Below are 26,894 nucleotides of genomic sequence, written 5' to 3' on the forward strand. Positions count from 1 at the left end.
GGTAGTTGACAGAAAATATTCAACATGGTGCTCAGTTATGAGTGGTGTACCACAAGGATCTGTTCTGAGTCCTCTGCTATTTGTGATTTTCGTAAATGATTTGGCTGAAGGAGTGGAAGGATGGATTAGTAAGTTCGTGGATGATACGAAGGTGGGTCACTTTGTGGACACTGCGGAGGGCTGTTCTAGGTTACAAAGGGACATTGATAGGATACAGAGCTGGGCTGAGAAGTGGCAGATGGAGTTTAACCCTGAAAAGTGTGACGTGATTCATTTTGGAAGGACATACTTGAAAGCAGAATACAGGATTAATGCAAAGAATCTTGGCAGTGTAGAGGAACAGAGCGATCTTGGGGTTCATGCCCACAGTTCCCTGAAAGCTGCCACCCAGCTGGATAGAGTTGTTAAGACAGCTTATGGTGTGTTAGCTTTCATTAATAGAGGTTGGGTTCAAGAGCCATGAAGTTATGCTCCAGCTACACAAAAAGGCTGGTTCGGCCACATCTGGAGTATTGTGTCCAGTTCTGGTTGCCTCATTACAGGAAAGATGTCGATGCATTGGAAAAGGCGTAGAGGAGATTTACCAGGATGTTGCCTGGAATGGAGAGAAGGTCTTATAAGGAAAGGGTCAGAGCGCTAGGGCCTTTCTCTTTAGAACGACGAAGGATAAGAGGTGACTTGATCGAGGTGTACACAATGATCAGAGGTATAGATAGAGTGGACAGCCAGAGACAGTTTCCGAGGGTGGAGGTAGCTATTACAAGGGGGGCATAGTTTTAAAGTGAGTGGAGTTAGTTATAGGGGAGATGTCAGAGGTAGGTTCTTTACTCAGAGTAGTCGGGGAGTGGAATGCATTGCCAGAGAGGGTAGTGGAGTCGGCCTCATTACGGGCATTTCAGCAGCTATTAGATAGGCACATGGATGAAAGAATAAGGTAGGGGTGGAAGTTAGATAGACTTTAGAATTAGGGTAAAAGTTCGGCACAACATCATGGGCCGAAGGGACCTGTACTGTGCTGTACTGTTCTATGTTCTAGTATATTAAGAAGACATAACGAAGCTGAAAGCTGATTGAAAGAGATTGAGCGAGAGGGCAAAAGTCTGACAGCTGGTATACAATGTGTTTGACTACTCTGAGTAAAGAACCTACCTTTGACGTCTCCCCTATATCTACCTCAACTCACTTTAAAAGTATGGTTTGATCTTATTTCCGGAACTATGTAAATACATTGGAGACAGTCCTCAGGTAACAACTGAAACGAATGGGTTGTTTCATGAGGATAAGCTGGATGAGCCAGAGTGGTTTTCACTCGGATTTAGAAGAGTCAGGGGTGACTTGATTAAGGTGACTAATAGCCTGAAAGGTCTTGACAAGGCAAATGTTTCCTCTTGTGTGTCAGTGCAGAACTAGAGGGGAAATGGAAATGTCAAAATTGAAATAAACATCAACTACGATCTTATTAAATGGTGAATTTCTCCGATTTCATACTTTTGCATGTGCTTTTTTTATAAAAAACATTAAATAGAAATTTTCCATTCCTTGTTTAATTTGGTTTTATTGATATGTGTCTTAAGGGAAAATCAACAGTCAGTTGAAATGATTTGGTTCAATTACAAAGTCCAATCCATAAAACTATTATACCAAATTACAAACACGTTCCCAACAATTTACTTCATTGTACCATCTACTCGAATTATACTGGAACAGTCAGCGAAGTCAGTAACATAGTGCTTACAGGGTTGGACTCCATTTTTCTGCCGTGATAACAACTGCTTTCTGTTGAATCATTCTACTTGAGTGGTACCCAAACCGACCGCATTGGCATAAGCTGAAAGGATTTCAACCACTTGTTTTGTTTCGAGGGTCACACGAGCTTCTGTCAGCCAGTCCCGTGCCACCCGTCTTGGTTCTCCACGAAGCTGACTGACAAATTTAGCTGCGAGCTCTAGGTCACCGTGTTCAATGCAGAATGAAGCGTACGATAACAGTCTAAATGTATCCAGGTCATCAGGGTTAAGTTCCTCAGGGGGCTTTATTACTTGGGGCTCCATTATTAGAAAGGACTGCAGGTAGGAGAGGAAATATTGATAGAGGCTATTTCTTGTCTCATCTATCATGGCCACGCGCCGTGCCATTTTCCGCACTTTGTAGAACCGATGACGTAATGTCTCTTCGTTGTACACGCCACGTGACAGACACTCTTGAGGAAGAGCTCTGACCAAGGTTTGTGTAAACTTATCATCTTCACAACTATTTGTAACAGCTTCTAGAGCTTTCTGAAGTGGTTCTGTCAGGCTATCACCAGAGGCTGTTTTTAACGTGTACTGCAGAGCTTCTATGGAGAGCCAGAGTTGATGTGCCTTTCTCGCCTCTTCTTCAGCAATCGCATGACCTGAAATGAGGAATTATTATACAATTTAAGTGTTTGAAGAAATCACAAAACCTTTAATTATAAATATATGTCATAAAGATTTAATGTAATTTTGTATCGGATATCATAATGATATGGTTGATTTGTCATATTTTCTATAATCAGAAAAATGCATTGCTGCAATGGCTAATAAATTGGAAGAGCTGACTGAATGGCCTACTTCTACTCCACCACAGCTTACACTTGTGGCACCCACGTTATAAGCAGACTGGCTTCATCTCAGACTGTTGCCAGAGAGAAAGCTGGCATCAAAAGTCAGAGAAGAGTGTTTAGGGCAGAGACCAAAAATAATAGTTTCTATCTTAGGGCACATGGTGGATCAGCGGTTAGCACTGCTGCCTCACAGTGCCAGAGACCCAGGTTTGATTCCAGCCTTAGGTAACTGTCTGTGTGGAGTTTGCATGTTCTTCCTGTGTCTGGCAGGTGCTCTGCTTTCCTCCCACAGGCCAAGATGTGTAGGTTAGGTGAACTGGCCATGCTAAATTGACTGTAGTTTCCAGGGATGTGCAGGCTAAGTAGATTAGCCAAGGCAAATGCGGGATTATGGGGATAGGATGCTCTTCGGAGAGTCACCGCACACTCGATGGACCAAATGGCCCCTTTCCACAATGAATCTTCACAGAATTGCTCATTCAATACTGGATAATGGATAAGCAACCTGTTTATTTAAAAACACTGGAGCAATTAAATGGTAGTGAGGTACAGATGGGTGCTATCAGCAGACATGAGAACTTGTGCTGTTGGACAATGTCATCCAGAGATAACAGGTAAATGAGAAACAGGAGGCAGATAAAGAAAAGCCACAGGATGTCTCCTCTGGCTATGGTTATATAGATAAGAATGGAACCATGAGAACTATCCTACCTACTTGGAAAACAGATGGCGAGGCACTGGTGGAAGATTTGTGGTCCACAATGTCAAGGGCTGCAGACAGGTCAAGAAGGGAAAAGTTCACTTTGTCGCAGTAAGACCAACTTTATGTGACCTGTCTTCATAATTTGAATCTTTCAGATCCTGGTATCATTCTGCTGAATTTGTGCTACATCCCTCCATGGCTAATGTGTTGTGCCTTAACAGTGGCACCATGAGAAGGATGGAATATACCTGTTTGGGTAAAAGCTAAATGTGACTAATACACAGCTTCTTCAGTTTAAAATCCATCTGTTTGAGATAAAGCCCAGCATTGCATTAATCCTTTCCATTATTTTACATAGCCACATGCGATGTTCTAAATGACTTGACTGTAAGGACACCTAAATAGGGGCGGCACGGTGGCTCAGTGGTCAGCTCTGCAGCCTCACAGCGCCAGGGACCCGGGTTCAAATCCAGCCTCGGGTAACTGTCTGTGCCGAGTTTGCACATTCTCCCCGTGTCTGCATGGGTTTCCTCCAGGTGCTGCGGTTTCCTCCCACAGTCCAAAGATGTGCAGGCTAGGTGGATCGGCCATGCTAAATTGCCCATAGTGTTCAGGGGTGTGTGGGTTATAGGGGGATGGGTCTGGGTGGGAAGCTCCAAGAGGCAGTGTGGACTTGTTGGGCCGAAGGGCCTGTTTCCACACTGTAGGGAATCTAAATCTCTGTTCCTCCAGACCACTGAGAAAATATTCCAATTTGCCTTTTAGATCCACACTGGTTGGCACCACACTTGATTATATTAATTTTCATCTGTCCATTCACATATTCACAAAAACAAATACGTTCCCACCATTTTTATTTCACGACAAAGACTACCACAGGGGTGTAATGTCTCACTAGTTCTGACATCTGCATTCATAAAAATCACTTCTCAGCAGCTTGGCTACCATCATTAAAGACAGAACATACAGTCCATCCCCAAACGCCCTCGAGAAAAAAAGTGACGGTCAGCTAATTTCTGGTATTCTTGCAGTCCTTGTGGTATTGCGCTGTTAGATTTCTTATTAGATTTCTATTATATCAAACTGATACACTGAATTACTTTCTTGATCATCTCAGGCAGCAATGAGACAACCACACAAGAGACACTCTTCAAATAGGCCAGACTGGGCAAGAATAGCTAATGATGGCTAATTTTCTTCCCTGAAAGACACTGAAAAACCAGAAGGGCTTTTGTAACAACCCAGTAGCATTACTGATACTCCTGCCATCTTAATGGTGATTATGCTTTTATTATGGTGTTTAGTATGGAACACCAAAATGTTGACTGAACAATGAAGGAATTTTGCAATGTCTGCTAGGATGGCATGGAGATCCTAGCGTTCCCAAAATATTGCTGCTCTTTCTCTTTCTCTGTTAAGGTCGTGGAGGAGGAAGATGCTGATGGCATAATCTTGGTGAACTGCTGGTGAAGCATGTATGAAGGACATACTGCAGCCACAGTGTGCTATATAATACATGGGTGGATTTTAAGCCCAGAATAGCAAAAGCATCAATCCAACTAAGAATTCACTCAAGTGGTATCACTGCAGTCATACATATATAAACAAATATTCTTTCCCACAACCAACCTGAGCTTTGTCCACGGAGAGGAGCTCAGGAAATAAGTCATTTGTCAGAATACTCATGATCTGGCCTGCAGCTGTAGGCAGTGTTTACGTGGTTGGCTACGTTAAGTCCCACATCAATAGTGAACAAGTAATTCAATAATAATTCAATATGTACCATCGAGGGACAGCAATGATGATATAACAGTGACCAATTCAAGCAATACATTGACACAGTCCATGCATCGCTGTATAAGGGTTGGGAAAGGGTGAGTTTTAAAAATCTAAATTACCTGGAAAGAAATAATTTGGTGACTCTTCACCAGAACTTTTCTCAGAAAAATCTGATTAGCGTTGTATTTCTGAATGTATCTCACCAACTGTTTGTAAAATTTAGGCAAAATAATGGCCATGCCAAGTAGTTACTCACTCTCCATTGCTTGTTCAATACCCTTCAACCTAGAATAAGCTGCGTTCATGTTTGTTGTAAAATTATCCAGTTGTTCCTGAGACAAGCGTCTGAATTCAATCTCATATTCAGATAACTTTTGTTGCAATTCCTGCAAATTAAACAAAAATGCAATCAAGTGGTAAAACTTTTCTTAAATATTAAAAGTTACACTTAACTCCATCCATTTGGCACTACACAGACCATATTTCTCTCAGTTACTCTGCCAGTTTCAGTGGAAATGGAAAATTCACTTACCATTCCAAACTTATTGTGAAACACACTGAATGGTGTGAAAAGTGCAGCACATTTTATTTTGGTAGTAATGGCTTAATATTCAGGGTACATTTACCTCCTGATATTTTCCTTTGACTTCCTGTTCCTGAATCTTCAGTACCTCCCTCAGATGATCTGTGTGAGCAGCAGCTTGCCTGCGTAGTTGAGTTCGCATCTCCGCCTCCATCACTTCACGTACTTCCTCTGCCTGAATTTGAAAAGATGAATGTACTCAATTGATTTTACTTTGTCATTTCTTGCCTCCTATCACTGCAGTTGTAACACAACCAATATGACTTGGAATCATCGAGTTGTACAGCATGGAAACAGACCTTTCAGTCTAACTCACCCATGCTGACTGGATATCCTAAAATAATCCAGTCGCTTTGCTAGCATTTAGCCCATATCCCTGTAAGTACTTACTATGCGTACCCATCCAGATGTCTTTTAAAAATATTACAATCGTACCAGCCTCCATCACGTTCTCTGGCAGCTCATTCCACGCACACACACGCGCGCGCGCGCACACACACACACACACACACACCTCACTCTGCAGAAAAAGCTACCCCTTAGGTCCCTTCTATATCTTTCCTTCTTGCCCTAAACCTAGGCCCTCTAGTTTTGGGCTCCCCTACTCTGGAAAAAGACCTTGGTTATTCATGCTATCACTCAGGATTTTATAAACATTTATAAGATCATCCCTCAGCCTTCAACACTCCATGAAAAACAGCCCCAGCCTATTTAGCACCTCTGTGTAGCTCAAACCCTCCAACATCCTTTTAAATCTTTTCTGCGCTCTTTCAAGTTTAACAGTATCTTTCCTATACAGGGAGACTAGAATTGAAAGCAGTACTCCAAAAGTGGCCTAACCAAGGTCCTGTACAGCTGCAACATGACATCCAACTGCTATACTCAATGCACTGACCAATAAAGGCAAGCATACCAAATGCCTTCTTCACTATCCTGTCTACCTGTGACTCCACTTTCAAGGAACTATGAACCTGCACCCCAAGGTCTCTGTTTGGCAACACTCCCCACAACCCTACAATTAAGTGTATAAGTCCTGGCCTGATTTGCCCTTCCAAACTGCAGCACCTCACATATCTAAACTAAACTCCATCTGCCACTGCTCAGCCCATTGGTCCATCAGATAAAGGTCCTATTGTACTCTGAGGTGACCTTCTTCGCTATTCAGTACACCACCAATTTTGGTGTCATCTGCAAACTTACTAACCATTTCTACTACATTCACATCCAAATCATTTATATAGAAGACAAAAAGCAATGGACTGAGCACTAATCCTTGCGGCACACCACTGGTCACCACTTCTCTAGTCTGAGAAACAACCCTTCACCACCCCGTCTCCTATCTTCAAACCAATTTTACATCCAAATGGCTAGCTCTCCCTGAATTCCATGTGATCTAACCTTGCTAACCAGTTTACCATGCGGAACCTTGACAAATACACCTTGCTGAAGTCCACACAGACAACATCCATTGCTTTGTCTTTATCAATCTTCTTTGTCACTTCTTCAAAAAGACTCAAGTCAGATAGACATGATTACCCATGCACAAAGCTATGCTGATTATTCCTAAAAGGTCCTTGTTTTTCCAAATTCAAGTAAATCCTGTCCCTCAGAATCCCCTCCAACAACTTCTCTATGACTGTTATCAGTTTAGGAGAGTGGTCCAGGAAATGGCTGATGAAATTCAACGTGAGCAAATGTGAGGTCTTGCACTTTGAAAAAAAGAATACAGGCGTGGACTATTTTCTAAACGGTGAGAAAATTCATAAAGCTGAAGTACAAAGGGATCTGGGAGTGCTAGTCCAGGATTCTCTACAGGTTAACTTGCAGGTTGAGTCTGTGATTTAGAAAGCGAATGTAATGTTGTCACTTATCTCAAGAAGGTTGGAATATAAAAGCAGCGATGTACTTCTGAGACTTGAGAAGGCTCTAGTTAGGCCTCATTTAGAATACTGTGTCCAATTTTGGGTCCCACACCTCAGGAAGGACATACTGGCACTGGAGCACGTCCAGCGGAGATTCACACGATGATCCCTGGAATGGTAGGCCTAACATATGATGAACAGCTGAGGATCCTGGGACTGTATACATTGGAGTTTAGAAGGTTGAGGGGAGATCTAATAGAAACATACAAGATAATGCATGGCATAGAAAGTGTGGATGCTGGTAGGTTGTTTCTGTTAGGTGGGGAGACTAGGACCTGTGGGCACAGCCTTAGAATTAGAGGGGGTCACTTTAGAACAGAAATGAGGAGACATTTCTTCAGCCAGAGAGTGGTGGGCCTGTGGAATTCGTTGCCACGGAGCACAGTGGAGGCCGAGACGTTATATGTCTTCAAGGCAGAGATTGATAAATTGTTGATCTCGCAAGGAATTAAGGGCTACGGGGAGAGTGCGGTTAAGTGGAGTTGAAATGCCCATCAGCCATGATTAAATGGCGGAGAAGACTCGATGGGCCGAATAGCCTTACTTCCACTCCCATGTCTTATGGTCTTATATCAAAGATAATAGGAACTGCAGATGCTGGAGAATCTGAGAGAGCAAAGTGTGGAGCTGGATGAACACAGCAGGCCAAGCAGCATCTTAGGAGCAGAGCTGACGTTTTGGGCTTAGACCCTTCATCAGAAATCGGTGATGGGGAAAGGGTTCTTATCTCTGATACAATTTTAACCTCACTGCGAAGCCTCTTCTAGGAGTGCCTAACCTGTGAAGAAGTTTCCCTACTCCCTCTGGACAAACCTCAGGGGATCTCTCTCCCACTGCAACTCTCTTGTATCCATCTTCGATCTGGCCCCCCCCACCCCCCCACCCCCATTTATTTCAGAACCCTCGGCCCCCTCCCACATTTCTGATGAAGGGTGTAGGCCTAAAACGTCAGCTTTTCCGCTCCTAAGATGCTGCTTAGTCTGCTGTGTACATCCAGCTCCACACTTTGTTATCTCTGTTATTCTCTATGACGGATATCAGGTCTACGGTTCCCTGGCTTTCCTTACCACCTTTCTTAAAAGGTGATAGATTAATTAATTGATTGCATTTCAGTACATGTGACAATAAAATCAATGAAAAGCTTTGTTTATGAGTGTTACAGGCAGATCACAGCAAGCAAAGGATGCACAGATCAAAAAGACTTAGAGGCATACAGGTTACATTATTTGAGGATGGACTCTATCTGGTCGTCTGATAATGGCCAGAAAGCACCTGTTCCTGAGCGTGCTCTTGCATCCCCTCAGGCGTCTGTCAAGTATGTCAGTACGTGGAAGATCCTACTAGAGAAGGTGCAAAACTTGACCTTCTCCTGGGAAATAAGACGGGGCAAGTGCCTGACAGAAGACGCTGGAGGAGGTCATTACCAGGGAGCGATGGTCTTTGATGATGTTGGCAGCCTTTCCACGGCTGCAAGCTGTGTAAATGGAGTCCTTGGATGGAAGGTTGGCTTCTGTGATGGTCTGGACTGAGAAAAACAACCTTCTACAGTTTATTACTGCCCTGGACAGAGCAGTTGCCGTACCAGGTCTTTATGCACCCAGACAATATGCTTTCAATGGTGCATCTGTCGTTTGTGAGGGACGTTAAGGACATGCCAAATTTCCTGAGCCACCTGAGGAAGAGGAGGGATTGTTGTGCCTTCTTGACTGTCACGTTTACTTGGAAGTCTAGGACAGGTCATCGGTTATTGTCACTTCAAGGAACAGTCTGGAAGGGATAATGATGTTGAAGGTGAAACTGTGTTCAACAAACAGGAGTCTGATATTGATGTCAATGGAATCACATTAGCCATCCTCCAAGCTTTCAATACATCACCCTCAGCTAACGATGATAGAAATATCTCAGCAAAGTACTCAGCAATCATTTCCCTAACTTCCTATAAAGTTCTGGGAAACAAGTGATCAGGTGCCAGGGATTTATCCAACTTAATACGTTTTAAGACATCCAGCAACTCCTCCTCTGTAATGTGGACACTTTAAGAAATCATTGTTTATTTCTCCAAGTTCTCTGCCTCCCTTATCTTTCTCCACAGTAAATACTGATATAAAATACAGTGATTCCATATACAGATGTCCTTGATCGATCTTTAAAGGGCCCTATTCTCTCCCTAGTTGCTCTTTTGCCCTTAATGTATGTGTAGAATCTCTTTGGGTTCTCCTTAACTTCATTTGTTAAAGCTATCTCATGTCCACTTTGTGCCCTCCTGATTTCCCCTGGAGTATACTCCTACCACCCTTATAGTCAAGGAATTCACTCAATCCAAGCTGTGCATACTTACCATATTCCTTCTCCTTTTTCTTGACTAGTGCTTCAATTTTACTAGTCATTCAGCATTCTCTACATCTACAAAGGTGGCCCTCCACACTAATAGGAACATACTGCCTCTGGACTCTCATCTCATTTTTGAAGGGTTCCCACTTTCCAACTGCCCCTTTACCTGCAAAAAGCTTCTCCCAACCAACTTTTGAAAGTTCTTGGCTAATGCCGTCAAAATTGACCTACTCCAATTTAGAACTTTTAGATCAGGTCTACCCTTTTCCATAACTACTTTAAAACTAATAGAATAATGAATACTGGCCCTAACTGCTTCCCCACTGACACCTTAGCACTTGCCTGCCTTATTTCTCAGGAGAAGGTCAAGTTTTGCTTCTTCTCTAGTAGGGTCATTCACGTATTGAATAAGAAAGTTTTCTTGTACACAGTTAAAATTCCTCTCCATTCAAGACCTTAACATCATGGCTGTCCTAGTTTAAGTTTAAATCCCCTACCATTACAATCTTATCATTCTTATCTGATACCCAAGATCTCCGTACAAATTTGATCCTCAATTTCCTAAATACTGGGGGAGCCTACAGTACAATCATTTAACAAAACATTCAGTTTCAGCAGGGCAGGCAATCAGTTTAGAATTGCTTTCCTGTAAAGGTAAGTTCAACTTTTGCCTCAGCTCTAGAACTGTTAATTAGAATAATTTAAAATTAAATCACTACCTCACTTTCTCCCTATGTCTTTACTTTCCTGTGTTTCAAGTGTTGAATTTAATAACTCCAACTTCATTTCTCTATACCAATTCAGAATCAATCCAGAACTTGCCACACTCCGAGTAAAGCTATTCCAATACAGCTGCAATAATGGCAATACCCAATAATGTGGAAAATTGCCGGGGTATGACCTGTACACAGAAAGGAGAACAAAATCCAACCCACTCAATTATCACCCCAGTCAGACTCAATCATCAGAAAAATGATGGGATGAATCATCAACAGTGCTAGCAAACAGCACTTACTAAGCAACAACAAGCACTGATGCTCAGTTTGGGTTCAGTCAGATATACATAGCACCAGACCTCATTACAGCCTTGGTACAAACATGGACAAAACAGCTGAATTCCAGGGGTGAGGGAAGAGTGGCTGTCCTTGACATCAATGTTGCACTTGACAGAGTGAGGCATTGAGCCCTCACATAACTGGAGTCTTTGGGATGCGGGATGAAAATCTCTCTGTTGGTTGAGTCATACTTAATACAAAGGAAGACAGTTTTGATTGTTGGAGGTCAGTCTTCTCAGTTCCAGGATATCTCTGCAGAGTTCTTTTTGGTAATGTTCTAGGTCCAACTACCTTCAGCAGTTTCAGCAATGACCTTCCCTCCATCTTAAGGTCAAAAGTGGAAATGTCCATTGACGATTGCACAATGATCAGCACATTGTTGACTCCTCAAATGCTGAAGCAGTCCATCTTCAAACGCAACAGGACTTGGACAATAGTCAGATTTAGACTGACAACTAGCAATTAACAGTTTGTGCCACACTACTGGCAGGCAATAACCATCTCCAACAAGAGTAAATCTAACCATCAGCCCATTATGTCCAATGGTATTATCCCACGATCAACACCCTCTGTATTATCATTGACCAGACACTGAACTAGGCTAGCCGTATAAGTACTGTGACTTGAACAACAGGTCAGTGGCTGGGAATCTTGCAACAAGTAACTCACCTCCTGATTCTCCAAAGCCTGTCCACCACCTACAAGGTACGAGTCAGCAGTGTGATGGAATACGCCTCACTTGCCTGAATCAGCGTAGCTCCAACAACATTCAAGTAACTTGAAATCATCAAGGGCAAAGCAGCCCTTTTGATTGAATATTTGTGAATGGGTGCCACTCTCTCACCACAACGCGCAACAGCATGTACCACCTACAAGATGCATTGCAAAAATTCACTAAAGGTCTTTTAGACAGTGGCTTCCAAACCCTCAACCACTATTCTCTAGAAATAAAAGGGCAGTAGATACATGAGAACATACCACCTGAAAAATCTCCAAGCCACTCAGTGACTTGGGAATATGTATTGTTTTTTTGTTCAATATTGTTAGATCAAATCCCGCACTTCTCTCCCTGACAGTGAGTGCACTGACATCAAATGGAACGATTCAAGAAGGCAGCTCACTACAACTTTGGAGGGCCATTCCTTATTTCTCATCTTGATTTTTTGCCAATCATTTCACATCATGATTCTTAGTTATTGATCTATTTATAATTTTTATCGACTGTATGAAAACCTCTCATCTTGAAATCTTAACTTGTTCTCTGTTCAAAGGAAACTACATTTTTTCCAAACCGGTCCTTGTAATTGAGTCCTGAAATGACTTCACCCTCTGCTCAGTGCACAGCTTGAGCAACTGGCAGCTCTTCTTGAACACAGTTAAACATAACTCACAAAGTGTTCTGGAATTCCCGTGCACAGAACATGGATGCACTGGCAAGAGATAACCACTAATGTAACATGACAGCAATCCAGTAATTTATAAACCATAAAGAACTCGGCCATTAAAATACCTAGCAGTGAACCTTGCAATCTAAATAACTAAACTTCATGTGTGCAATATGTTGGTTAATAAAACCTGTGCTTTACCTTTTTATCCCTTTCAAGAAGTATTTCCGCTTGATAATGTTCCAAGGCTTTTGTAACTGCTGTGTCTAAAGATTTCTTGTTTTCTAGTTTCTGCTGCTCAAGAGCCTTTTCAATATGCTGCTGTTCCTGCACATGCTGCTCCGCCAACTGTCTGTTCAACTGGTCAATACGACGATGGGCATGGGCAATCAATGAGTTGAGGTCATCAGTGCTCAGCTGGCCAGCTACAGTGGAAACAACATTTAAAAAAAGAGAATGGAGCAAGTACATTCTGTGGCAGTAGATGAGGTAACACCATTCATTTCGCATTAAAATATTAGCATGACAAAGTTAAATACAGACAAAATATTTCATTGAATTAAAACCTCAATTATATAACTGCATGCCAATTACTTCACAGACACAGTTTGTACGAATTTGCATACAGCTCAGTTTAGAAGCTCACATTTAAAACCCATACTTAGGGAATGAATTTTTTGCACAGTAACGTTGAGGAAGGTCAAAAAACAGTTTCACAAAGTGAATGAGAGATAATGGGAACTGCAGATGCTGGAGAATTCCAAGATAATAAAATGTGAAGCTGGATGAACACAGCAGGCCAAGCAGCATCTCAGGAACGCAAAAGCTGACGTTTCGGGCCTAGAGCCTTCATCAGAGAGGGGGATGGGGAGAGGGAACTGGAATAAATAGGGAGAGAGGGGGAGGCGGGCCGAAGATGGAGAGTAAAGAAGATAGGTGGAGAGAGTATAGGTGGGGAGGTAGGGAGGGGATAGGTCAGTCCAGGGAAGACGGACAGGTCAAGGAGGTGGGATGAGGTTAGTAGGTAGATGGGGGTGCGGCTTGGGGTGGGAGGAAGGGATGGGTGAGAGGAAGAACCGGTTAGGGAGGCAGAGACAGGTTGGACTGGTTTTGGGATGCAGTGGGTGGAGGGGGAAGAGCTGGGCTGGTTGTGTGGTGCAGTGGGGGGAGGGGGCGAACTGGGCTGGTTTAGGGGTGCAGTTGGGGAAGGGGAGATTTTGAAACTGATGAAGTCCACATTGATACCATTAGGCTGCAAGGTTTCCAGGCGGAATATGAGTTGCTGTTCCTGCAACCTTCGGGTGGCATCATTGTGGCAGTGCAGGAGGCCCATGATGGACATGTCATCTAGAGAATGGGAGGGGGAGTGGAAATGGTTTGCGACTGGGAGGTGCAGTTGTTTGTTGCGAACTGAGCGGAGGTGTTCTGCAAAGCGGTCTCCAAGCCTCCGCTTGGTTTCCCCAATGTAGAGGAAGCCACACCGACTACAGTGGATGCAGTATACCACATTGGCAGATGTGCAGGTGAACCTCTGCTTAATGTGGAATGTCATCTTGGGGCCTGGGATGGGGGTGAGGGAGGAGGTGTGGGGACAAGTGTAGCATTTCCTGCGGTTGCAGGGGAAGGTGCCGGGTGTGGTGGGGTTGGAGGGCAGTGTGGAGCGAACAAGGGAGTCACAGAGAGAGTGGTCTCTCCGGAAAGCAGACAGGGGTGGGGATGGCAGCATTCAAAATCTCATTAGAAGTACTCTCTAAACAGAAATTAGGGAATGCAATATTCAACCACTCAGGAAGACAGTGGCATTGTCCTATCACTTACTGTAATTGTTAAAAGGTCACGAGGCTAAAGAACATTATGATGTAAATTCAAATTCTGCTGTAAACCTGATTATTAAGTAAATGTAACATGTACAGAAAAGACTGTAGGCACCAATTAAAACATCAGGAGGGGGGATCAGTACCATTCTGGGCATCAGCATGTTACTTTCCTTTGCATAACGACAATAAATGCAGTAGTCATGATTGAAAAATTTGTAAATTTTGGTATAAAAATAGAAAATGTTATAAATACTCAGGAGGTCAGGTAACATCTATGAAGAGAAATTGAATTACTGTTTCAGGTCAATTGGAGTTACTATTTCAGGCCAGAGTTCTGATGAAGTACCATTATTGACCTGAAATATTAACTGTTTCTCTCCACAAATGCTGCCTGACCTGTTGAGTATTCCAGGATTTTCTGCTTTATTTCAGATTTCCAACATTTGCAGTATTTCGCTTCTGAAATTTAATTTGCTCACTGAATTAACACATGCTTTTGTCAGACAACCCCAGGGACCAATGTTTGGGCCCCAGCTGTTCATAATATGTACAACTGGGTACAACATTTCCACGTTTGCAAACAATACAAAACCAGATGGCAGAATGGTGGTGAGCAGAACTTAAAGAGGTTTCAAAGTGATTTGAACAAGATGAATAAGTGGGCAAAGATGTAGCAGATGCAGTATAACCCTCTGGCTGGGCATCCAGAACAAGGGGTCATGGTCTGAGGCTTGGAGATAAACCATTTCACATTGAGACAGGGAGCAATTTAGATACTTAGATGATGGTGAATCTGTGGAATTCTCTACCACAGAATGCATTTGAAGCAAAGTCACTGAATATATTTAAGAAATACATAGATTTCTAGAAGCTAAAGATGTCAGCAGGTATGGGGAGAGAGCTGGAATATGGCATTGAAATAGGAGATTGTCATGATCGGGTTGAATAGCACACCAAACTTGATGGCTGACTCCTATTTTGTGTGTTTCTCAAACTATACTTCTCTTTCCTCAAGTACAATGGAATGCTAAGAAAAGTAACTTCACTATGAAGCACAGAACGGAAGTATGAAGCATTCTGAAGCAATGCTTGTCACTTGAACTCTGAATTCAAGAGCACCAATCTAGAAAATAAGACCATGTTTAAGTACTATTACCAGATTCCAATATTTAAAAAAAGCCAGTACTCTATTTGAGTCACTATAAGACTTGCAATGAGTTTTGAGAAGATTTGTAGCTCAGGTTGAGGTTCTGGATGTGAGTTTGCTCGCTGAGCTGGAAGGTTAGTTCAGACGTTTCGTCACCATTCTAGGTAACATCATCAGTGAGCCTCCGACGAAGCGCTGGTGTTATGTCCCGCTTTCTATTTATCTGGTTAGGTTTCCTTGGGTTGGTGATGTCATTTCCTGTTCTTTTTCTCAGGGGATGGTAGATTGGCTCGAAGTCAATGTGTTTGTTGATGGTATTCCGGTTGGAATGCCATGCTTCTAGGAATTCTTGTGCATGTCTCTGTTTGGCTTGTCCTAGGATGGATGTGTTGTCCCAATCAAAGTGGTGTCCTTCCTCATCTGTACGTAAGGATACGAGTGATAGTGGGTCATGTCGTTTTGTGGCTAGTTGATGTTCATGTATCCTGGTGGCTAGCTTCCTGCCAGTTTGTCCAATGTAGTGTTTGTCACAGTTCTTGCAAGGTATTTTGTAGATGACGTTCGTTTTATTTGTTGTCTGTATAGGGTCTTTTAAGTTCATTCAACTTAAAAGACCCTATACAGACAACAAATAAAACGAACGTCATCTACAAAATACCTTGCAAGAACTGTGACAAACACTACATTGGACAAACTGGCAGAAAGCTAGCCACCAGGATACATGAACATCAACTAGCCACAAAAAGACATGACCCATCATCACTCGTATCCTTACGTACAGATGAGGAAGGACACCACTTTGATTGGGACAACACATCCATCCTAGGACAAGCCAAACAGAGACATGCACAAGAATTCCTAGAAGCATGGCATTCCAACCGGAATTCCATCAACACACACATTGACTTGGATCCAATCTACCATCCTCGGAGAAAAAGAACAGGAAATGACATCACCAACCCAAGGAAACCTAACCAGATAAATAGAAAGCGGGACATAACACCTGCGCTTCGTCGGAGGCTCACTGATGATGTTACCTAGAATGGTGATGAAACATCTGAAAACTAACCTTCCAGCTCACCGAGCAAACTCACATCCAGAACTTGCAATTAATATCTTGTTCCCAAATTTTGCAGTGAGTGGCAGCATCAAAAGCGTATATTTCACATAATAACCAGTTACTATTTCCTGGCCTGCAAGTTGGGTTCTTGTCGTCCAGCATACCATTGTTTTGTAATTAGCTGAACTCCCTTCGCAAATTATACAAACGGAGCAAGCTCGAATAAACCCACCAGACTCACCTAGATCAGACAGTGCTGTAATAAAAAGAGTGGACAGAATTAATACAAATCGACAACTGTAAGTGTAAATGAAAACACACATTAAATATTTGTCTTAATAAGGAAGGCTTCTAATTTTTTTTAAATGAATATTTATAGCTTCAAAATCAGTTAGAAAATAAAGTGGAACATCAACTCAGACCAAGCAAAGTGCTAGGCATAAATGAATATTCTTTTACAGCTAATTTTCATCACATACACCTGCAAACAGTAACAAGAATTGTCCAAGAGTTGCACAAACATCAAGAGTATGCATACTAAATTAATAATCAGAGTGAATGTAACTTTTTTTTCCTATTTGTTCATGTGATATGTGCATCTCTATCCTGAATTGCCTTTGAGCAGGTGGTGTCAAGTTTCCTCTCAAAATGGACGCTAAATAACTAGCTGGATTTTGCCTTGTTGTCACTCAAAAAAATACCCATTTTTATTCTTCTTCTTTTAACTTGATTTCAATTCTTCAAATAGCCAGTCGAATCCAAATCAATGCTCTCCAGACTATAAGACCCCGGGCAACTAGTCCAGTAACATGACATTAAGCTATGTAAATATGAAAATTATGCTTTAAAATAACACACAGTGTGGAGCTGAAGGAACACAGCAGGCCAAGCAGCATCGGAGAAGCAGGAACCCTTACATTTTGGGTCCGGACCCTTCTTCAGAGATGGGGGAGGGGGAAGGGAGGTCTGAAATAAACAAAGAGAGGAGGGGTGGGGCTGGGCAAGGTAGGTGGGGATGGTGATAGGTAAGTGCATGTGGGCGGTGGTGGGGATTGGTCAGTGGGGTGGGAGAGCGGACGTGAGAAAAGAGAAGACAGGCAGGTCAAGGAGGTGGGGATGAGCGGGCGGGTTGGTAATGGGATGAAGCCGGGGGTGGAGAGATTTTGAAACTAGTAAAATCCACATTGAGACCACTGGGTTGTAGTCCACATTGAGACCATTTATTTCAGAGCTCAAAATTTTCTCATCTCACTCTTAAATGAAGAGTCATCCTTGTTTTGCAACCACATCCCCTACCAGGGGAAGCATCTTTTCTGCATCAACCCTGCCTTACCCTTTAGGAATTTTTAAAGTTTCAGTTAAATCACCACTCAATCTTTTAAACTCGAGAATACAGATACCTCAATCACCTAGTCACCTCAATCTGTCCTGCTTTACAAAGCCAGGAATCAGTCAGCCCTTCATTCCACTGCCTCGATGGCAAGAGTATCTTTCCCTTGGTAAGGGGATCAAACTGCCCACAATATTAAGTACAGTCTGACCAAGGGTCTATACAACTGAAACAGGGCAGTTTTACTTCTGTACTTCAAAACTCTTGGACAGATAAGGGCAACATATCATTTGATAACTTAATCATTTGCTGCACTTGCACGTTAGCTTTCAGTAACTCAAACAAGGACTCTGGTCCTTACAGATATCCAATCTCTCACCATTTAAGAAAAATTCTCTACCTCTGTTCCTCCTACCAAAGTGGGCAACCTCACAATTAGTCACATTATATTCCATCTGCCATATGCTTGATCACTCAGCCTGTACAAATCCCCTTGCAGCCTCTTTGCAGCAATTTCACAACCGTATTACCACCTAGATTTGTATAATCTGTAACCTTGGAAACATATTTGGTTCCCACAGCTGAATTATTGATATAAATTTGAACAGCTCTGGCCCTCACAGTACCCACTGGATGACCCATTTACTCTGCTTTATTTCCATTAACCTATCCTCAATCTATCTAATTTTCCCCCGCCCCACCCCCAATATCGTACGTGCTCCATTCTGTGACTTCACATAGTCCAAGAGGTGTAAGGACCCTAGCAGCATTCTTAAGGACAGTGTTCTAGGATTCTGAGCTAGCAATAGTTGGGTATAGTTCCAAAACAAAATGGAGAGTGTCTTGGTGCTTTAAAATTCTTTTTTAATTAGTTCACAGAATTAGGGTGTCACTAGCTTGGCTAGCATTAATTGCCCATCCCAAAGAGTCAACCTTGCTGTGGGTCTGGGTCACATGTAGACCAGACCAGGTAAGGATGGGAGTTTGCTTTCTTAAAAGGACTTCAGTGAACTAGGTGGGTTTCTCCAACAATTAACATTAAATTCTTAATTCCAGACATTTATTGAATTGAAATTCCACCATCTACCACGGCAGGATTTGAACCCAGGTCTCCAGAACATTATCAGGATCTCTGGATTAACAGTCCAGTGATAATACCTTTAGACCGTTGCCTCACCTTGGTGGTTGAAGGTGCTATTAACAGGATGTGTAAACTTGACTCGTATTTCCATTTTTGCATTTTATTGTATTACATCTCAATCTAAGAAATCTTTAACATAATTACGATTTGGATCAGGTAGGTACAGAGGGGCAATTCCAGGCCAAGCGGGTCTGATAATTAAATGTGTAAGCTAGGCCATTTAGGACTGTAACTGGGTCGTGGCCTTTCAAGCAAATATGTTACTTCAAATCATGAACTCATGGATGTGAGTTTGCTCGCTGAGCTGGAAGGTTAGTTTTCAGACGTTTCGTCACCATTCTAGGTAACATCATCAGTGAGACTCCAACGAAACGCTGGTGTTATGTAGTAACAGAGATAATGGGAACTGCAGATGCTGGAGAATTCCAAGATGATAAAATGTGAGGCTTGGCCTGCTGTGTTCATCCAGCCTCACATTTTATCATCACTGGTGTTATGTCCCGCTTTCTATTTATCTGGTTAGGTTTCCTTGGGTTGGCGATGTCATTTCCTGCGTTGGTGATGTCATTTCCTGTTCTTTTTCTCCGAGGATGGTAGATTGATTTGGAGCCAATGTGTTTGTTGATGGAGTTCCAGTTGGAATGCCATGCTTCTAGGAATTCTCGTGCATGTCTCTGTTTGGCTTGTCCTAGGATGGATGTGTTGTCCCAATCAAAGTGGTGTCCTTCCTCATCTGTATGTAAGGATATGAGTGATAGTGGGTCATGTCGTTTTGTGGCTAGTTGATGTTCATGTATCCTGGTGGCTAGCTTTCTGCCTGTTTGTCCAATGTAGTGTTTGTCACAGTTCTTGCAAGGTATTTTGTAGATGACGTTTGTTTTGCTTGTTGTCTGTATAGGGTCTTTTAAGTTCAGTAGCTGCTGTTTTAGTGTGTTGGTGGGTTTGTGGGCTACCCTGACGCCAAGAGGTCCGAGTAGTCTGGCAGTCATTTTGGAAATGTCTTTGATGTAGGGGAGAGTTGTTATGGTTTCTGGGCATGTTTTGTCTGTTTGTTTGGGTTTGTTGCTGAGAAATCGGCGGACTGTGTTCATTGGGTACCCATTCTTTTTGAATACGCTGTATAGGTGATTTTCTTCTGTTCGTAGTTCCTCCGTGCTGCAGTGTGTCGTGGCTCGTTGGAATAATGTTCTAATGCAGCTTCGTTTGTGGGTGTTGGGATGGTTGCTCCTGTAGTTCAGTATTTGGTCCGTATGTGCTGTTTTCCTGTAGACGCTGGTTTGAAGTTCCCCATTGACTGTTCGCTCTACTGTGACATCTAGGAATGGCAGTTTGTTGTTGTTTTCCTCCTCTTTTGTGAATGTTATGCCAGTAAAGGGTATTGGCATAACATTCACAAAAAAGGAGGAAAACAACAACAAACTGCCATTCCTAGATGTCACAGTAGAGCGAACAGTCAATGGGGAACTTCAAACCAGCGTCTACAGGAAAACAGCACATACGGACCAAATACTGAACTACAGGACCAACCATCCCAACACCCACAAACGAAGCTGCATTAGAACATTATTCCAACGAGCCACGACACACTGCAGCACGGAGGAACTACGAACAGAAGAAAATCACCTATACAGCGTATTCAAAAAGAATGGGTACCCAATGAACACAGTCCGCCGATTTCTCAGCAACAAACCCAAACAAACAGACAAAACATGCCCAGAAACCATAACCACTCTCCCCTACATCAAAGACATTTCCAAAATGTCTGCCAGACTACTCGGACCTCTTGGCGTCAGGGTAGCCCACAAACCCACCAACACACTAAAACAGCAGCTAATCAACTTAAAAGACCCTATACAGACAACAAGCAAAACAAACGTCATCTACAAAATACCTTGCAAGAACTGTGACAAACACTACATTGGACAAACAGGCAGAAAGCTAGCCACCAGGATACATGAACATCAACTAGCCACAAAACAACATGACCCACTAACACTCTTATCCTTACATACAGATGAGGAAGGACACCACTTTGACTGGGACAACACATCCATCCTAGGACAAGCTAAACAGAGACACGCACGAGAATTCCTAGAAGCATGGCATTCCAACCGGAATTCCATCAACAAACACATTGGCTCCAAATCAATCTACCATCCTCGGAGAAAAAGAACAGGAAATGACATCACCAACCCAAGGAAACCTAACCAGATAAATAGAAAGCGGGACATAACACCAGCGCTTCGTTGGAGGCTCACTGATGATGTTACCTGGAATGGTGACGAAACGTCTGAAAACTAACCTTCCAGCTCAGCGAGCAAACTCACATCCAGAACCTCAAACTGAGCTACAAATCTTCTCAAAACTCATGAACTCATGTTGCTCTTAAAGGCTATGAATGCTGGGTCAATAAAAGTTATCATGGCTGAGAGTGATAGCTATTTGTTAGATTGGGTCATCAAGGAATATAAAGCAAAAGGCAGGTCAATAGACCACCCACGATTACTGGTATGAGGCTGAACTGCTTTCTGTTAGAAAGATCCTAAATTTTGAAATATCTTGAAGCAGTCAAGTTTAAAAGAAATCATGTTGCCTGTTGCTATGTTTGCATTAACATAAAAACAGAAAGCACAGACATAACCCACATTTAATATAAGCATCACAGTGGATTTAGGATTTTCTACTTTTGAAGAATTAAGTTCTGAAATACACTTTGTAATTAAAATTCACTGAGGTTCCTTAACGGTGAACTAACTCTACAAAATTGGCTTAAATACAAAGATATTTTAGCTTTCCACTGACATTAAATAGTTATTTACAAATCAGGTGTCATGGGTCCAAACTAAATCCAAAACAAGGGTAAAACTTTTCCAGAGAACCTTGCAACACTTCTGGTGCAAGTTTCCAACTTCAGCTTATATCTACAAAAAGGAAAGTAAATCTGCTTTCGACTGGCATTACAGGTGTGGTGCAAATTCCAGCCCAAAATAATCCCTGCAGCAAATATTATCTTTTCACACATGATCATGAAATGACAGCATCTCAAATCAATTTAATACATCTCACAATTTGTATTTTTGACAACTGACCATACACTTCCTAAAAGTCACGTTTTCACACACACTAAGTGACAATACATAACAGCATAAGAAATAGCATCAGAAGTGGGGCATTCAGCACCTCAGGTCTGCCCTGCTATTTAACAAAATCAGAGGTGATCTTACCCCAGGACTCAACTGCTTTGTTTGTGCCAACTCAGCATAACCTACACCCCAACAACTTCTTTTTAAAAAAAATCACTCAACTTCCTCTTTAAATCTTTCAGTGATCGAGCCTCCATATCTCGAGGGTGTAGTGAATTCCAGACATTCACCAACCTCCTGGGTGAAGAAATTCCTTCACTTTTCAGTTTTACATGAGCCCCTAATTCTGCAGCTCTCTCTATTAGTTTGAGATTCCCTCACTATTGGAAACATCTTCCTAACATCTGCTTAGTTAAGCGGCCTCAGAATCTTGTATTTCAATAAGATCAGCTTTTATTCTTCACAATTGTCCTGAAATAAAACTGTTCTGGGTAAATCAATACGCTCAATCCCAGGGATCAGTCTAGCGAATCTCTTGAACAGTGTAAAATAGCAGTATATCCATTTTTTTTTCCAAATACAACCGTACCCAGTACTCACAGTGCAGTCTAATCAACAACCGGTACAGTTGTAACATGACTTCTCTATTCTTAAATTCCAGCTTTCTACCATAATAGGTCAAAATTTCATTCTTCGCCTTAATTACTTGTTGCACTTGCATGCTAATATTGTGCGTTTCATGCGGAAGAACACAAAAATCCCCCTGTGCTGCATTTTTGTTTGGAGTCTCTCTCCATTTAATAATCTGCCTTTTGGTTCTTCTTACCAAAATACATTGACCTCACACTTTCACACAATAAACCCGATTTGTCAAGTTTGTGCCGACTCACTCAACCTAGAAAGACCATAAGACATAGGAGGGAAGTAAGGCCATTTGGCCCATCGAGTCCACTCCGCCAATTAATCATGGCTGACTAGCATTTCAACTCCACTTAACCGCACTCTCCCCGTAGCCCTTAATTCCTTGCGAGATCAACAATTTATCAATCTCTGCCTTGAAGACATTTAATGTCCCAGCCTCCACTGCGCTCTGTGGCAATGAATTCCACTGGCCCACCACTCTCTGGCTGAAGAAATGTCTCCTCATTTCCGTTCTAAACTGACCCCGTCTAATTCTAAAGCTGTGCCCACGGGTCCTAGTCTCCCCGTCTAACAGAAACAACTTCCCAGAGTCCACACTTTCTAAGCCATGCATTATCGTATATGTTTCTTTAGATCTCCCCTCAACCTTCTAAGCTCTAATGAATACAGTCCCAGAATCCTCAGCCGTTCATCGTATGTTAGGCCTACCATTCCAGGGATCATCCGTGTGAATCTCCGCTGGACATGCTCCAGTGCCAGTTTCCTGAGGTGTGGGGCCCAAAATTGGACACAGTATTCTAAATGAGACCTAACTAGAGCTATATAAAGTTTCAGAAGCACACGCTGCTTTTATATTCCAACCCTCTTGAGATAAGTGTCAACATTACATTTGCCTTCTTAAAGCAACATAGAAAGCAGGACCAAGTTACTTGGGCTTTCAGACCCACATGAGTGCCAAGGTTCAAGGTTGGACTTTTTAATTTCAGGTCTTGCTGGAGACTTATTATGTTTATACTCAAATACTTAAGGTCAGTTCAACTTAATTAACCTGGTTACGTATTCAATGAGACTTTTTAAGAAGTCTCAATCATGATCCTCTTTCCAATAATTTCTTAAACAGAAGTCAGGTCTAAGCATTAAAACTGAAATGAACACATTAGCTCTTAGAATGTTTGAGAAAATAAAATCAAAAGTAAGAGGACATAAGGTTCTCTTACTATAAATACAACAATTCTCAATTGTCACAATTTTAGATTTGTGCTGGAATTTTTAAAATTTTTGTTTCAGAACTCCTTTTCATGAAAATACTTTCATAAAAACAAATAAGACTGCAACACTGCTCAATTACAGAGGAATAAGAAGTCAAAACAAAGTACAATTGTCTTTTATTAATATGCACTTCACTGTAAAATTAAACAAATGGCAAAAAATGATAACAAGAAATAAATACCGTACTTACTGAGGTTTTTCCACCCAGACTTTACATCTGGAGTGATACTCTCTAGTTCCTTCCTGAATTTATCCCTGGCCATAGCTACCAGTTCACTGTATTGAACAACTATTTTGGCTTCCGATTGAGCTGCCTGTACCTAAACAAAAAGTGGATATTTCAATAGAAAGACATCAGAATTACTCAAATTAGGCTGTTTTGCCAGCACGTTCCATACCCACGACAACTATCACCTGGAAGGAAAAAGGCAGAGATGCGTGGGAGCACTGCAAACCACAGCATCCAAACTGGAAACTCTCTTTTTTCTGCGGCTGGGTAAAAATCTCGAACTCTGTTTCAAGCAGGGTGTTCCAACACTAGATTTCTGCAGTTCAAAAAGGTGCTCACCATTACCTTCTCAATGGCAAGTTAGGGATAAATACAAATGCTGGCTGAGTCAACAAAGCCCACATCCCAGGAACAAATGTTTTCTTAACCAAACATGAAGGAGAGCGGTGCTGGAGAATATAGGAATTAATGTTCCGACTACTAATTAGTTGGCTGATGAGTTAGCTTCTCCATCAGACGGATTTTTATTTATGGAAGTACCAAATAGGCATTTGAACAATGCAAGCCTGTAAAGAGACTGGATTTCGTTTCGTAAATGTATAGAAGTAAGGATAATCAGAGTTAAATTCAGTAAGGACTGTAAAACACAATTAAAGAAAATAAAGAATTAAAACTTTAATAATTTTCTATTGAATGTTAATTGTTGCAGTAATAACTAACGGTGATACGCAAAATAGTTTTCTTAAAATATTTGGACACTTCACCATTGTGGGAATAAGCTGAAATCTTGATTGTAAAATCCAAATGGGAGAATGGCAGGTGTATTTTCCCTAGGGTGTGGGGATTTCAAGTCTAGGGACATATTTTTAAAGTGAAAGAAGAAAAATAAAAAAGACAGACATGAGCGGCAACTTTCTTTTTAAAACACAGAATGGTTTATGTGTGGAATGAACTTCCAGAGAAAGTGATTGATGCAGGCACAGTGACAATGTTTAAAAGACTTTTAGATAGGACATGAATAAGAAATCTTCAGAGGGATGTGGGCCAAGCACATGCAGGTAGGTCTAGATTAGTTTGGGATTATGGTTGGCATAGACTGGTTGGGCCGAAGGGTCTGTTTCCATGCTGTATAACCTCTTACAAATATTGACTGGGAACAGTATAGTTCGAGTACTATAGATGGGTCAGTTTTTGTTCAGTGTGTGCAGGAGGGCTTCCTGACAGTACGTAGATAGGCCAACAGGGGGCGAAGCCACATTCGATTTGGTACTGGGTAATGAGCCCAGCCAGGTGTTAGATTTGGAAGTAGGTGAGCATTTTGGTGATAGCGATCACAATTCTGTTATGTTTATTTTAGTGATGGAAAGGGCTAGGTGTATACCACTGGGCAAGAGTTATCGCTGGGGGAAAGGCAATTACGATGAGATTAGGCAAGATTTAGGGAGCATAGGATGGGGAAGGAAACTGCAGGGGATGGGCACATTAGAAATGTGGAGCTTATTCAAGGAAAAGCTCCTGTGTGTCCTAGATAAGTATGTACCTGTCAGGTCGGGACGAAGCTGTGGAGCGCGGGAGCCGTGGTTTACGAAGGAGGTGGAATCTCTGGTCAAGAGGAAGAAGGCGGCTTATGTTAGGATGAGATGTGAAGGCTCAGTTAGGGCGCTTGAGGGCTACGAGGTAGCCAGGAAAGACCTAAAGAGAGAGCTCAGAAGAGCCAGGAGGAGACATGAGAAGTTGTTGGTGGATAGGATCAGGGTAAACCCTAAGGCTTTCTATAGGTATTTAAGGAATAAAAGAATGACGAAAGTAAGATTATGGCCAATCAAGGATAGTAGTGGTAGGTTGTGTGTGGAGTCAGAGGAGATAGGGGAAGCACTAAATGAATATTTTTCAACAGCATTCACTGTAGAAAACGACAATGTTGTCGAGGAGAATACTGAGATACAGGCTACTAGACTAGGTGGGATTGAGGTTCACAAGGAAGAGGTACTAGAAATCCTACAGAGGGTAAAGATAGATAAGTCCCCTGGGCCGGATGGGATTTATCCTAGGATCCTCTGGGAAGCCAGGAAGGAGATTGCCAAGCCTTTGGTATTGATCTTTAACTCGTCATTGTCTACAGGAATACTGCCAGACGACTGGAGGATAGCAAATGTGGCTCCCCTGTTCAAGAAGGGGAGTAGAGACAACCCTGGTAATTATAGACTAGTGAGCCTTACCTCAGTTGTTGGTTAAGTGTTGGAAAAGGTTATAAGGGATAGGATTTATAATCATCTAGAAAAGAATAATTTGAATAGAGATAGTCAGCACAGTTTTGTGAAGGGAAGGTCGTGCCTCACAAACCTTATTGAGTTCTTTGAGAAGGTGAACAAACAGGTAGATGAGAATAAACCCGTTGATGTGGTGTATATGGATTTCAGCAAGGCGTTCAATAAGGTTCCCCACAGTAGGCTATTGTACAAAATGCGGAGGAATGGAATTGTGGGAGATATAGCAGTTTGGATCGGAAATTGGCTAGCTGAAAGAAGACAGAGAGTGGTAGTTGATGGGAAATGTTCATCCTGGAGACCAGTTACTGGTGGTGTACCGCAAGGGTCGGTGTTGGGTCCACTGCTGTTTGTCATTTTTATAAATGACCTGGATGAGGGCGTAGAAGGATGGGTTAGTAAATTTGCAGACGACACTAAGGTCGGTGGAGTTGTGGACAGTGACGAAGGATGCTGTAGGTCGCAGAGAGACAGATAAGCTGCACAGCTGGGCGAGAGACTGCAAATGGAATTTAATGCAGACAAGTGTGAGGTGATGCAGTTTGGTAGGAGTAACCGGAATGCAAA

At 42.2% G+C, this 26,894-nt stretch overlaps 1 protein-coding gene across 4 annotated transcripts in view; it reads right to left on the reverse strand.

Annotated features, from left to right (window-relative positions):
- Nucleotides 1-1,528: 1,528 nt before the first annotated feature.
- The window catches only part of immt (inner membrane protein, mitochondrial (mitofilin)), a 65,764-nt gene continuing 40,398 nt past the window's right edge, over nucleotides 1,529-26,894 (reverse strand). For 3 of the 4 annotated variants that reach the window (XM_059650191.1, XM_059650183.1, XM_059650168.1), the window contains 6 exons: nucleotides 24,022-24,151; nucleotides 16,608-16,622; nucleotides 12,544-12,767; nucleotides 5,693-5,824; nucleotides 5,323-5,452; nucleotides 1,529-2,392 (listed from right to left, as the gene is read on the reverse strand). In XM_059650191.1, coding sequence (XP_059506174.1) covers nucleotides 1,785-2,392; nucleotides 5,323-5,452; nucleotides 5,693-5,824; nucleotides 12,544-12,767; nucleotides 16,608-16,622; nucleotides 24,022-24,151 — 1,239 coding nt within the window. In that variant the 3' untranslated portion in view covers nucleotides 1,529-1,784. The remainder of the gene's footprint in view (nucleotides 2,393-5,322; nucleotides 5,453-5,692; nucleotides 5,825-12,543; nucleotides 12,768-16,607; nucleotides 16,623-24,021; nucleotides 24,152-26,894) is intronic. The other variant, XM_059650175.1, reaches the window with a different exon arrangement.

Source organism: Stegostoma tigrinum, chromosome 1 (genome assembly GCF_030684315.1).
Source record: "Stegostoma tigrinum isolate sSteTig4 chromosome 1, sSteTig4.hap1, whole genome shotgun sequence".
Taxonomy (NCBI): Eukaryota; Metazoa; Chordata; class Chondrichthyes; order Orectolobiformes; family Stegostomatidae; genus Stegostoma; species Stegostoma tigrinum.